We start from the raw sequence: 12,356 nt of genomic DNA, 5'->3' as shown, positions 1-12,356 counted from the left end.
CCTTGTAATGAGTAGTAGCAGGACAGAGGACGCTTCTGCTCACTACATATTTTTTCTTTTTCAGACCAGTCTCTGTAAACCTTAGAGATGGTTGTGTGGGAAAATCCAAGTAGGTCAGCAGTTCCTCAAATACCAGCCTGTCCAGTACCAACAACCATGCCACATTCAAAGTCACATTTTATCCACTTTGTGTTGCTCAGTTTTAACTTCAACAGTATCATTTTGATTAAATGCACTGAGTTGTTTCCACATGGTGTACCTAACAAAGTGTCTGTTGAGTTAATTTTATCTGATAAATGTAAATGCTTTTTAAAAAAACAAAACAAAACAGGCCACTGGTTTTGTGTCATCTTGTAAAACTGGTCTGCTGGGAAAACAAGTTTAGTTTTGTATAGCTATATATTTGCTATGAAACAACAGACAGCCACAGATGATTACGAGCTGTTGCATGTATTGGAGGGATTAGCATTTGAAGAGACAGATATTCCCCTCTGGACAAACGAGTTTAAAGGATGACTGTCGATTTTAGATACACCTGAAACCAAACTTCAAAGGAATGCTAATGTTTGTCTGCAGGATGTGTCAACAGACAAGTGCTTGATAAAGTGATGTAGAGGTGTTCAGTGCTGAATATTGAATCAAACAGTGGAGCTCTGCCAGAGATACGATCACAATCTAATAACTGAATAACAAACACCTTGATGAGCGGTTAGCCTCACAGTATGTGTGATGCCTGTGAAGACGAGTTTGTACTGAACTTATTTGGGTTATTATGTCAAAATTATGTTTATTATCTACTTGTGTTGCCATTGTGAATTTTTGAGTTTTCTGATCATTAAAATTTGCGTGTTTGTGATTTTAGGTGCTACACGTCTGGTTGGCAGCTCGATCTCTGGCAGCGGGCGAGTTGAGGTTTACCTGAACGGCCAGTGGGGAGCAGTGTGCGACTCTCACTGGACAGACCGGGATGCCAGTGTGATCTGCAGACAGCTGGGTCTGGGGTAGGTCGGATGAAACATCTGCTACGAGTTACAGTGACGTGTGACTGATGTAAAAAGTTCATTCTCACCAGTGACGTTTCTATTTTCAGCGATATCGGCACAGCATTGCAGCACTCTCAGTTCGGCTCGGGCTCTGGCCTATTTCACTACGAACGTCTAGGTTGCCGGGGTGATGAGAACACCCTGAGTAAGTGCCGGAGCAGGATGTTCGTCACTGGTGACTGTAGCCATGGAAACGAAGCAGCAGTGGTGTGCGCACCACCAGAAGGTCAGTGTGACTTCCACAATGTCGTGGCAAACGCACCTGCATGTTTCGGCCCATACATAAGAGGCACAGAGCGATTCGGTACCAATAAAATGTGTGTGAGAGCATTCAAGGTGGATGCTGCTGGATCTCATGCCATCTTTTAAACTCCTCTCAGGCAGTGGCCCTCCTCTGCGACTGGTTGGAGGTGAGGAAGACTTTGAAGGTCGTGTGGAGGTGTTTCATGCAGGAAGGTGGGGCTCTATCTGCGATGACCAGTGGGACGACAGGGACGCAGAGGTGGTGTGCAGACAGCTCGGTTTTGGGTACGTTCACACCTCCACCACAACTAGATAAGAGATGTATGGAAACATTTTGATCTTTGTCCTAGTTTAAAGGTTACGTTGTGAGCCTCAGGCCACAGAGACACCTACTGTAGTAGGAGAGCCACAAATGTACAGATGAAGAAAGCAAACACTATGCCTGTTTTAAATTGGCTTTCTATCCCCTATAAGGTCTTCTCCTTGTGCACCTCTGGACCAGGTCCAGAACTGCTGCTATTTCTAGATCACTCCCTGTATGTCCTGTTCTCACCACCTGGCAAGTTGACCCAACTTTCATGTCAAGGATCGTCACCGGCTCGATCTCTGCTCACGAATAAGAGGCCAAACAGTTTTTAGGGGATAAGTGTACTCCTAAAGTAGCAGGCAGCATATGTACTGCGGTACCTGCAGAGTCTTTTATGTCTGTCACATGTTCTCAGCATGAACCTGGTCTCATTGGTAAAGAGAACCGGGTGCCACTGGCACTGCCTAAAGATGATGAGTGCTCATGCATCCCTCAAAGTCTGTTTGCGACAGTTAGATTAGAAGAATGAACTTGAGTAGCCCGCTGCAGGTCCCTGTGTCGGTCTGACAGTGAGCCTCCTGATTGTACAATCGTACTCAAACAAAGAAGTAGATAACGGTTCAGCTGCTGGCTTGTCCTTCTATAGCCTTGCCCAGCTCTCCTCTTGTAACAGCCCGGAGACACAGCAAACCTTCCTGTGATGGGACGTATGGATACGCCAGCCTGAAGGAACTGGAGCATCTGTGCAACACTCAGAGTGTAGTATTCTGTGGCCACCACCTGCAAAACCATTCTGTCACGAACCAAGGTTCATACACACAGAGTGGGGATCAAAAAGCAGACTCAATACAAAATTCACAGGAACTATGTACAGATTTATTTCTCTAACATAAATGATCAGGAACAACCAAGGGAACGAGAATAAAACTCAAGCCGAGGACCTGAAATTCCCTGGGAAGCTGCAACAGAAAGGGGAACAATTACTTGTGTGCAGGAAGGGAGAGAGTCAAAACTAAACCAGAATTAGAATGCTGTGGCTTACAATCAGAGTCAGACCGTGGGGCTTGGATGGGAGGGTGTCCGTGGGAGAGAATCCAAGGAGGGAGAGACGGAGACTGAGGGAGTTCTCTTGCACGCAAAACATGCAGGAGATGTCTTCAATTGCCAGACGGTGACCACTAAGAGTGACTAACGGACTGGCGTGGAGCAGCCATCCGCGCTGGGTGAAATAGTTCTCCGGTAATTGGTAATTAGATGGAATACAGGTGCGATGCTGTCGACCCAACCCGAGGGCGTAGCCACTGAGTCAACACGAACACTACCTGTTCCCACGGACCATGACACATTCCCTTTTTGGGACAGTTGTTGCTGCTTCTCAAGTGCACCTGTTGTCAATTTTATTTGCACTAAAGCAGATGAAATGGATTCACAGTGGTTTATGGTTCCAAATTGGAAAGATTGATATCCCTGAAGTTTAATTAACGTTGTGTATACTGTGATGTTTGTGTGTTCCCTTAATTTTTTGAACATGGTATATAAATATGAGGTTGTGTGCTGTGTATTGAACTCCCCCAGGGTCTCTGATTGCATTTACATTACTGTAACTCTTTGATGCATCTGATGGAGAAAGAGCAAACGGCACATTGGAAATGCAGGATTTTTATTAGCCAAAGCAAATGTATCACACCACCTGCCCTAGATGCCCGATTTGGCTCCCTGTGACTTTGTCCTTAAAGTGTCGCCTTTTTGACTCAGTGGAGGAGATCCAGCACATATCCCAAGTGTGCAGGTTGTTGCAGGGCTGCTCAAGGAGACGACCTTTAGGGGGATAGCAGCCCAATGTAAATCCGGTCCAGGTTTTTATGTGTGGAGTTGCATAACTTTTTGACTGCACCTTTTGGTTGTGCAGGTGTTTATTTGTCCCACTCTCAGTGGAAAGACTAATGGCACCACAATTACACAAGATTTACAGGTTTGCAGTGTGGCAACTGAAACTGACTGAATTGATGGGGCATTGTGGATGACACAAATATAGGGAACATTCAGCTCTGGAAATTTCACTAATCACTTTACAAACAGAAGATGCCAGTATCTTTAAAATCCCAGAAATGATCCCTCCATCCATCCATTCGCTTCCGCTTATCCTTTTCAGGGTCGCGGGGGGCGCTGGAGCCTATCCCAGCTGTCATAGGGTGAGAGGCAGGGTACACCCTGGACAGGTCGCCAGTCTGTCGCAGGGCCAACACACAGGGACAGACAACCATTCGCACTCACACATTCACACCTAGTGACAATTTGGATTATCCAATTAACCTATCCCCACAAGCTGCATGTCTTTGGACGGTGGGAGGAAGCCGGAGTACCCGGAGAGAACCCACGCAAACACAGGGAGAACATGCAAACTCCACACAGAAAGACCCCGGCCTGATGGTGGAATTGAACTCAGGACCTTCTTGCTGTGCGGCAACAGTGCTAACCACCGTGCCACCGTGCTGCCCCAAAAAAGATTTAAAACTGAATTATTTATCAGATGCCGTTGAGTAAGCTGGAGATGTTCAGGATTCTCCAGCAGAGCAGATTACAGTTTGTCTCATCTTGAAAATACTTCCTCACACACAGAATGTAAACCCTACGGAGAAGAAAGTGAAGATCTTCCTCCATGTTTAACACGAGGTTGCATTTCATCTCCCGAAACACCGGGGGACACCTCACCATCTGTGTTTGTGCGTGTGAATAATAGATGTCCTGACACTGATGCACAGGTTCCCACACAGCTGTGTACAGCTGTGCGCTGATGTGTTTTGACACGCAAAACAAAACGAAGCAAACTCGATTTGTTTTTCCCCACATGGATTGTATTCGTTATTTTTTGTTTCGCTCTGCAATAGATAGAGAATACGTGTCAAACATGTAGACACTTTGCATGCTGGCACTAGCTAACACTACTCCTCCCTGTGAACAAACAGCAGAGGAAGAAAAACTCAAATCTGTGACAATAATCAATTACAAGTAAGAGTTCTGCATTTAGTACTTTAATTGGAAGTGCAAGTTTTTAAATATAATGAGGAAAATGGAGAAGTAAAAACATTAAATGTAAGTAATGAATGAAAAACACAAGGTTTTACTTTTTTTAACTGATTAAAAAAGTAAATTATTACACTAATAAATAATTCACAAATGAATTGATGATTCATATGAAAGAAAATAAGAATTCTTTTAAAAATTATATCTGAGAGGCTATAATTGCAAATGTTCAGTATACATTTACCATCCGTATTTGTATTTTATTTATACAATGTTTATTTGTAAAATTTAAACAACACATGTTAACACGAGTGCATTTAAACAGAATGCAACTATACAGTGCATATAAAACGTTTAGCCACAGCTACCTTGCAGACCGTGTCCCTGGTTGGGCTTTTTAAAGACACAACATATCGATGCAAATATCAGATCAAACAGAAAACAGCAACAATGACCACACAAGCCATAATTTTGCCTGTTAATTAAAATTTTTAAGATTTGATGGCAAAGAGTTCAGAATCTGTGCGCCTTTTAAAATTTAAGAAGCTGTACTGAATAAATTTCACTGTATAAAATCATTTCTAGATAATTTCCAGCCCTTCCCTGCTTCCCGTACTCTGATTCCTCCTATTTTTTCATATTTATAAATAACAAATAATTAGTTGATGGTTTTCCTGCAAGATTTTGTACAGGGTGGGCCATTTATATGGATACACCGTAATAAAATGGGAATGGTTGGTGATATTAAAGTCCTGTTTGTGGCACATTAGTATATGTGAGAGGGCAAACTCCTCAAGATGGGTGGTGACCATGGTGGCCATTTAGAAGTCGGCCATCTTGGATACAACTTTTGTTTTCTCAATAGGAAGAGGGCCATGTGACACATCAAACTTATTGGTAATGTCACAAGAAAAACAATGGTGTGCTTGGTTTCAACGTAACTTTATTCTTTCATGAGTTATTTACAAGTTTCTGACCACTTATAACATGTGTTCAATGTGCTGCCCATTGTGTTGGATTGTCAATGCAACCCTCTTCTTTAGGACTTTAATATCACCAACCATTCCCATTTTATTACGGTGTATCCATATAAATGGCCCACCCTGTAGTTTGATATGTTTTACTTTTCTTTTTAACAAACCTGCTGCATGCTATTTTTAGGTTAAACATCACTTTTAGCACAAGCAGAAGCACAAAAGGGCTTTTTATAGCAAGCTGGGATTAAGAAGACATCACAAAAAAAAAGCAGTTTATTATTTTGGATGATTTTATTTATTCAAAGAGTATCTTTAGAGTATTTTTTGTCGTAGTCGTGTTTTTCAGAGTTATATCCAGCAGACTGACAGATTTTGTGTCAATGAATCGTCCTCCTGGGAAAGCTGATCGTTTTGTGCGACACTGTGTAGCTTTATCAATGCCAAATTGTTGGGTCTAAACATGCAACCCTGCTGGAATCAGACCACGAGAGACTGCGCACAGAACACAAGATCCACTCGTACGTTTTACTTCCAAGGGGAGACTGCGCTCAGAGCTAACACAAGCACACCTGTAGCCAACTCCAAAGCTCCAGTCTCCCCTCACAGCTTTTACTCCGTTACACAACCTCTCACCGTAAAACCCCTGTGGTGTATCGTAAAACCTAAGGCACTGTGTGTGTGTGTGTGCATGCATGTGCAAGCACGTGAGTGCATGTGTATGTGTCTCTGCAGATGTGACTTCCTGCCACACAATATATGCTTACAACTGTTCAACCACATTTCCTAGTTATCCAAAGGTCATCTCCCCTCACCTGTATATGGCTTAACCCCTTTAATGGTTCGCCATATACAAGCACAGGCGAGCCCCTAAATGGCCGGGAGTAACCATCCCTTACCAGATAAGGAACCAGAAGCTTTAGATGGAATGTGCCTGCAGTTAAACACTATACCCTTCTCTACCATCCTGCATGTGGGGGAGGAGAACAGAAGAATATCTAAACATGCAGTTTAAGACAAGGTTTACAAATTTAAGCACAACAATGACAACATTTAACAATTCACCCCAACACAAATGTTGTGGGACGACAGTTTTGTACTATTCACTGTTTGGCTGCCTGACAGCATTTTATCTGATCCCTTTGTTTAAGTAAAACTGCCATCACTTTAGATGTTTGACTCTGTCAGTTAACCTGATAAATAAACTGAGGTGTTGAGGTAATTGGTTTTTAACTATTTATTAATGGCCTATTTATTCTCAGGTCCCTCTACTACCCTCTCTGCTCCTTTAGACAATATACTTATCTTATCTTAAGTAACCTTCTGGAAAAACCTGTGTGTGTGTGTTTGTGTTGTAGTGGTGTGGCGAAAGCCTGGTCCTGGGCTCACTTCGGTCAGGGTTCAGGTCCCATCCTGCTGGATGCGATGAAATGCACAGGAAACGAGCTGTTCCTGGATCAGTGTCCTCATGGCAACTGGGAGCAGCACAACTGTGACCACATGGAGGATGCTGGGGTCTCCTGCAGCCCTTATACAGGTACATGCACCCAAACACACACATACATATACACAGTCACACATAACAATTGTACACACTGATGAGCTTAAAGCTGCTATTTATAGCCGCTGGGCTCCGAACATCAATAAATCATTACTGCATAGAGCAGCAACATCCTGTTTGTGACAAGTAGGAACAGGATTTATGTGAGCCGAGCAGTAACATATCAATACATGTGACCAAACTCCAAAAATACAGATTTTAATATTAATTTCAGATGTAGCATCTATAAAACAGAATCTTCCCTTTGAGAAAAGAGGATCTGATTTTTGCTTATAACCACAAAATGTTTCAGACGGTGTGGTGCGTCTGGTTGGAGGAGACAGTCCCTGGGAGGGCCGAGTCGAAGTGTTTCATAACGGTGACTGGGGGACGGTGTGTGACGACCACTGGACCCAGCAGCATGCAGAGGTGGTCTGCAGGCAGCTGGGTTACAGGTATGAACACAGTTTTAGTCTTTTTGCATGCAGCTTTTTTCAGTGAAAATTGCAGCTGCACTCTTTGCACCCCAAGTTTGCCATAGTTACAACTAAGAAGACTGCTGTTTGCATTTTGATCACTTTATAAGTAGATGATAAACTCTTCTCATCTCCAGGGGTCACGCTGAGGTCGTATCTGATGGGACGTTTGGCGAGGGCGTGGGCCTGATCCTCCTGGACGATGTCCAGTGCGAGGGATCTGAAACCTCGCTGCTGGATTGCCAACATGGGATCTGGGGACGGACCGACTGCTCCCACAGCGAGGACGTCGGTGTTCGCTGCAGAGGAAGGTCCGACGAGGAGACTAATGAGGTGCCGGTCATTGCACCTTCCACAGGTGAGTGATGGGGATGATTTCATGCAGTAGTTTAGGATGAATCAGCCGATTTGTTTTTTAAATTCTGAAACATTTTTAACTTTTGGGATAATTTTCCTCAGGATCCGCCCTTTACACACCTCCAATATATTCTGGTAGTGTCACATAATGCTTTTAAGTGAGAGGGAGTCAAGTAGACAAATACATTCCTGGGAAAATTTTCGCTGCTGGATCCCTGCTTTGTGTTATGAGCATCTTTTGAGGCAAACATGTTTGTCACTCAAGGTTTTCCACTTTTTATGATTCCATCACATCCTTCCTGATAGTTTCGGCAGTGTCCCACCAGGAATTGACAGATTCTGACATCTGTGAGACCTTATATTGAGGCGATGGCTGTTATTCTCTCAATAATAACTGATAAACGCTAAAAAAGCTGCAAAGAAAACATAGTCAGAAATGCATAGGAGGAATCTGCGGTACTGAACAGGCCAATCGGAGTAGTCACAGCTGTTTCAGGGGAGTTATTGCACACATACGACGCAGATTGAACGCAGAAGTTTAAACCAACTGTAAGTCATCATTTATATACAGCCTTTGTTGTGAACAACTTGAGGCTACCGCCTTGCCGAAGGACATTACAGCAGCAGCACTCACCACTTAGATTTATTTCCCCAAACTGGCAAACCTCCAGAGCTCTCCTCCTCACCCTTTAAGCCACTCATGCCCAGTGTTTGTATGGACAAAAATAAAGATCAGGTTTTAAAAATAATAACTTGAATTAAATTTACAAAGATATATTTCCTGTCTCAGAACATAATCACAATTTTAAAGAGTTTATTTTCTTTTTCATATAGTGGAAGAAATAAACCAGTTAAACCAGGAGTATCATTGCACCGCACTGCAGAGATTTGGTGGTGCTGAAATTTATTTTGCCACAAAAGGGCAAGATGTTGCTGCAGGCCGCTGCTCGCATGCTGCCTGCCTTCCTTGTTTAAACTGGTGTTTTTCTGTCCAAATGGTTTACATGTCACATGCTGACAGCTGTGAAAATAAAGCGATGTTACTGGCTCTGTTCTCCAGAGGTCCTGCTTCTCCTGTCGACACACACAGTCCATTAGAATGAGAACAGCGGCCGGATAAAGAGACACTGGATGACATTTAACACCGTCAGCGGACATACAGCTACCGTCTCTATAGATGCGCAGGCATGAATATGAATGAGCGTTGTTTTTCTTTTTTTTTTTTTTGGTTAGGTCCCCTGGTGCGTCTTGTGGGTGGCAGCAGCAGGAAGGAAGGTCGAGTCGAAGTGTATCTCCATGGTGACTGGGGAAGTATTTGCGACTCAGGCTGGAACGATCTGAACGCAGCCGTGGTGTGCAGACAGCTTGGACACAGGTTAATGTTTGTGAGGGTGAATGAGAGATGACAGTTTTAGTGAAAACAAAAACATACCATAAAGTCACATCTTCTTGAATGTGTGTCATCCCCAGCGGTCGAGCAGTTGCAGCTGGAGGGTTTGGTCAGGGGAAAGGACCCGTCCACCTGGACCAGGTGAGGTGCACAGGGAAAGAGGAGTTCCTAGGCGAGTGTCCCTCTCTGGGCCAGAGCATCCAGGGCTGCAGACGAAGGGAGGATGCAGGGGTACGGTGTGACATCACGCCACGAGAATCAACGGCACAGATTAAGCCTGAAGAGCCGAGCTGTGGGCTGAGGAAGATGGCCGAGGAAGATGGCAAGAGGAGGAATCAGGGAGAGGAAAACATACTCAGGTAGGGGGAAAAAATCAGGTAAAACAGAATTAATGAAAATTTAAACCTGTTTTGCTTCACTTCTCAGACCATTTTCTCTAAAATATTCTCAAAAATATTCTCATTGGTGGCTTAACTGGATAGACAAATATATGTATATACACTCAACAAAAATATAAACGCAACACCTTTGTTACTGCTCCCATTCCCCATGGGATAGACGTAGAGACCTAAAATTCATTCCAGATACACAATATAACCATCCCTCCCAAACAGTGGTCACAAATCAGTCCAAATGTGTGGTAGTGGGCACATCTGCTATATTGAGATAATCCATCCCACCTCACAGGTGTGCCACATCAGGATGCTGATCTGACATCATGAGTAGTGCACAGGTGTACCTCAGACTGCCCACAACAAAAGGCCACCCTGGAATGTGCAGTTTTGTCTCACAGCAAAATGCCACAGATGCCACAAGCAATGAGGGAGCGTGCAATTGGCATGCTGACAGCAGGAATGTCAACCAGATCTGTCGCCCGTGCATTGAATGTTCATTTCTCAACCATAAGCCGTCTCCACAGGCGTTTCAGAGAATATGGCAGCACATCCAACCGGCCTCACAACCGCAGACCTCGTGTAACCACACCAGCCCAGGACCTCCACATCCAGCAGGTTCACCTCCAAGATCGTCTGAGACCAGCCACCCAGACAGCTGCTGGAACAATTGGTTTGCACAACCAAACAATTTCTGCACAAACTGTCAGAAACCGTCTCAGGGACGCTCAACTGCATGCCCGTCGTCCTCATCGGGGTCTTGACCTGACTCCAGCTCGTCGCCGTAACAGACTTGTGTGGGCAAATGCTCACATTCGATGGCGTCTGGCACGTTGGAGAGGTGTGCGCTTCACGGATGAATCATGGTTCACATTGTTCAGGGCAGATGGCAGCTGAGAATGTCCCAGTTCTTGCATGGCCAGCATACTCACCGGACATGTCACCCATTGAGCATGTTCGGGATGTGCTTGACCGGTGTATACGACAGCGTGTACCAGTTCCCACGAATATCCAACAACCTCGCACAGCCATTGAAGTGGAGTGGACCAACATTCCACAGGCCACAATTGACAATCTGATAGACTCCATGCGACGATGTGTTGCACTGCATGAGGCAAATGGTGGTCACACCAGATACTGACCGGTTCTGGGTCCCCAGACCCCCAATAGCGCAAAAAACTGCACATTCCAGGGTGGCCTTTTGTTGTGGGCAGTCTGAGGTACACCTGTACACTACTCATGATGTCAGATCAGCATCCTGATGTGGCACACCTGTGAGGTGGGATGGATTATCTCAATATAGCAGATGTGCCCACTACCACACATTTGGACTGATTTGTGACCACTGTTTGGGAGGGATGGTTATATTGTGTATCTGGAATGAATTTTAGGTCTCTACGTCCATCCCATGGGGAATGGGAGCAGTAACAAAGGTGTTGCGTTTATATTTTTGTTGAGTGTATATATATATATATATATATATATATATATATATATATATATATATATATATATATATATATATATATTTATATATATTTGGCTCACCTCCCACCTCCTGCTGGATTATTCATGCAACCTGTGGCTTTCACAGAAATAACATATACAGCACATGCAGGACTTACAGGATTAATACTATTAAAAACGGGTTTTCTAAGATTCTTAGTTTATAATAATTTGTATGCAATTTATAAAAAGTAGAAAAAAGCTGATGGCTGAGTTGATCTCTTTCTACACATCCAGTTAGTAAATTTCATATAAGACACACTATTTAAATTGCTTTTGCCTGCCTGCAAGCTGCTTTGCAACCCACCCCCACCCTGGCTCCTCTTTTCTGTGGTGTGTCTGACTTGGACCTGCTGACCTGCTGCTCCCAGAGCAGACATATGAAACGTTTGGCTAGCTGGTGAATCTTGCACAACTTTTGCTTCCGAGTTGGAAAACATCACATATTTTGTGGTTATTTTGGTTTGACTGACATTTATATGTTGAACAAAAGTTAATTTGAAATGGCAACAAGATCAAAAAGAGAAGCAGGAAGTAGTTTTGATCTGTTCGTTCTTCTTGCTCAGGACCACGTGGCCATGGCAGGTGTCTGTGTGGCTTCGGTCTCAGGAAGAAGACAGCAGTCCTCTCTGCAGTGGCACTCTGATCAGCCCCTGCTGGGCCCTGACGTCTGCATACTGTGTCACCAGGTAAATCCAAAGCAATATTAATAAATCAGTTTCTACATTGCAGTGGAACCACTCAGCGCAGTAATACACAAGTGTAAATCACCCTTAAGTTGCTTCTGTCTCTCTCCTGAAGGTTTGGCGGCGATCCGTCCCGGTACGTGGTGATAGTTGGGGGGTCCGAGCGGCGCCTCACACCGGAGCAGGTGGTGGTTCACAGGAAGTTTAAGGGTCAGAGCGGTGGACACGATCTGGCTTTGCTTAAGCTACCTAGCTCAAAGAATCACTGTCTGACCTTTGATCCCAACACCAATGCAGCATGCCTTCCTGCCACTGACACAGACTCAGGGGGAAGTACTCCATCTTCTTGTGTGGTCACGGTTACAGCTGGCTGGACGGGTCCAGGTAGGCAGTTATATAAAGATAAAGTCTGAAAATA

The 12,356-nt window shown here is 44.2% G+C and overlaps 1 protein-coding gene across 2 annotated transcripts in view; it reads left to right on the top strand.

Annotated features, from left to right (window-relative positions):
• The window catches only part of LOC146568737 (neurotrypsin-like), a 37,970-nt gene that overhangs the window by 19,996 nt on the left and 5,618 nt on the right, over positions 1-12,356 (top strand). For both annotated transcript variants that reach the window (XM_085284994.1, XM_085284993.1), the window contains 10 exons: positions 863-1,001; positions 1,091-1,269; positions 1,424-1,571; positions 6,950-7,128; positions 7,445-7,586; positions 7,745-7,965; positions 9,198-9,339; positions 9,435-9,713; positions 11,819-11,941; positions 12,054-12,322. In XM_085284994.1, the coding sequence (XP_085141120.1) occupies positions 863-1,001; positions 1,091-1,269; positions 1,424-1,571; positions 6,950-7,128; positions 7,445-7,586; positions 7,745-7,965; positions 9,198-9,339; positions 9,435-9,713; positions 11,819-11,941; positions 12,054-12,322 (1,821 nt within the window). The remainder of the gene's footprint in view (positions 1-862; positions 1,002-1,090; positions 1,270-1,423; positions 1,572-6,949; positions 7,129-7,444; positions 7,587-7,744; positions 7,966-9,197; positions 9,340-9,434; positions 9,714-11,818; positions 11,942-12,053; positions 12,323-12,356) is intronic.

Source organism: Mchenga conophoros, linkage group LG8 (genome assembly GCF_057382185.1).
Source record: "Mchenga conophoros isolate Kocher_MC1m ecotype Shallow Benthic linkage group LG8, M_conophoros_male_GT1.1, whole genome shotgun sequence".
NCBI lineage: Eukaryota > Metazoa > Chordata > Actinopteri > Cichliformes > Cichlidae > Mchenga > Mchenga conophoros.
Note: the sequence above shows the minus strand (reverse complement) of the source record. Positions and strands in the feature narration are given on the sequence as shown.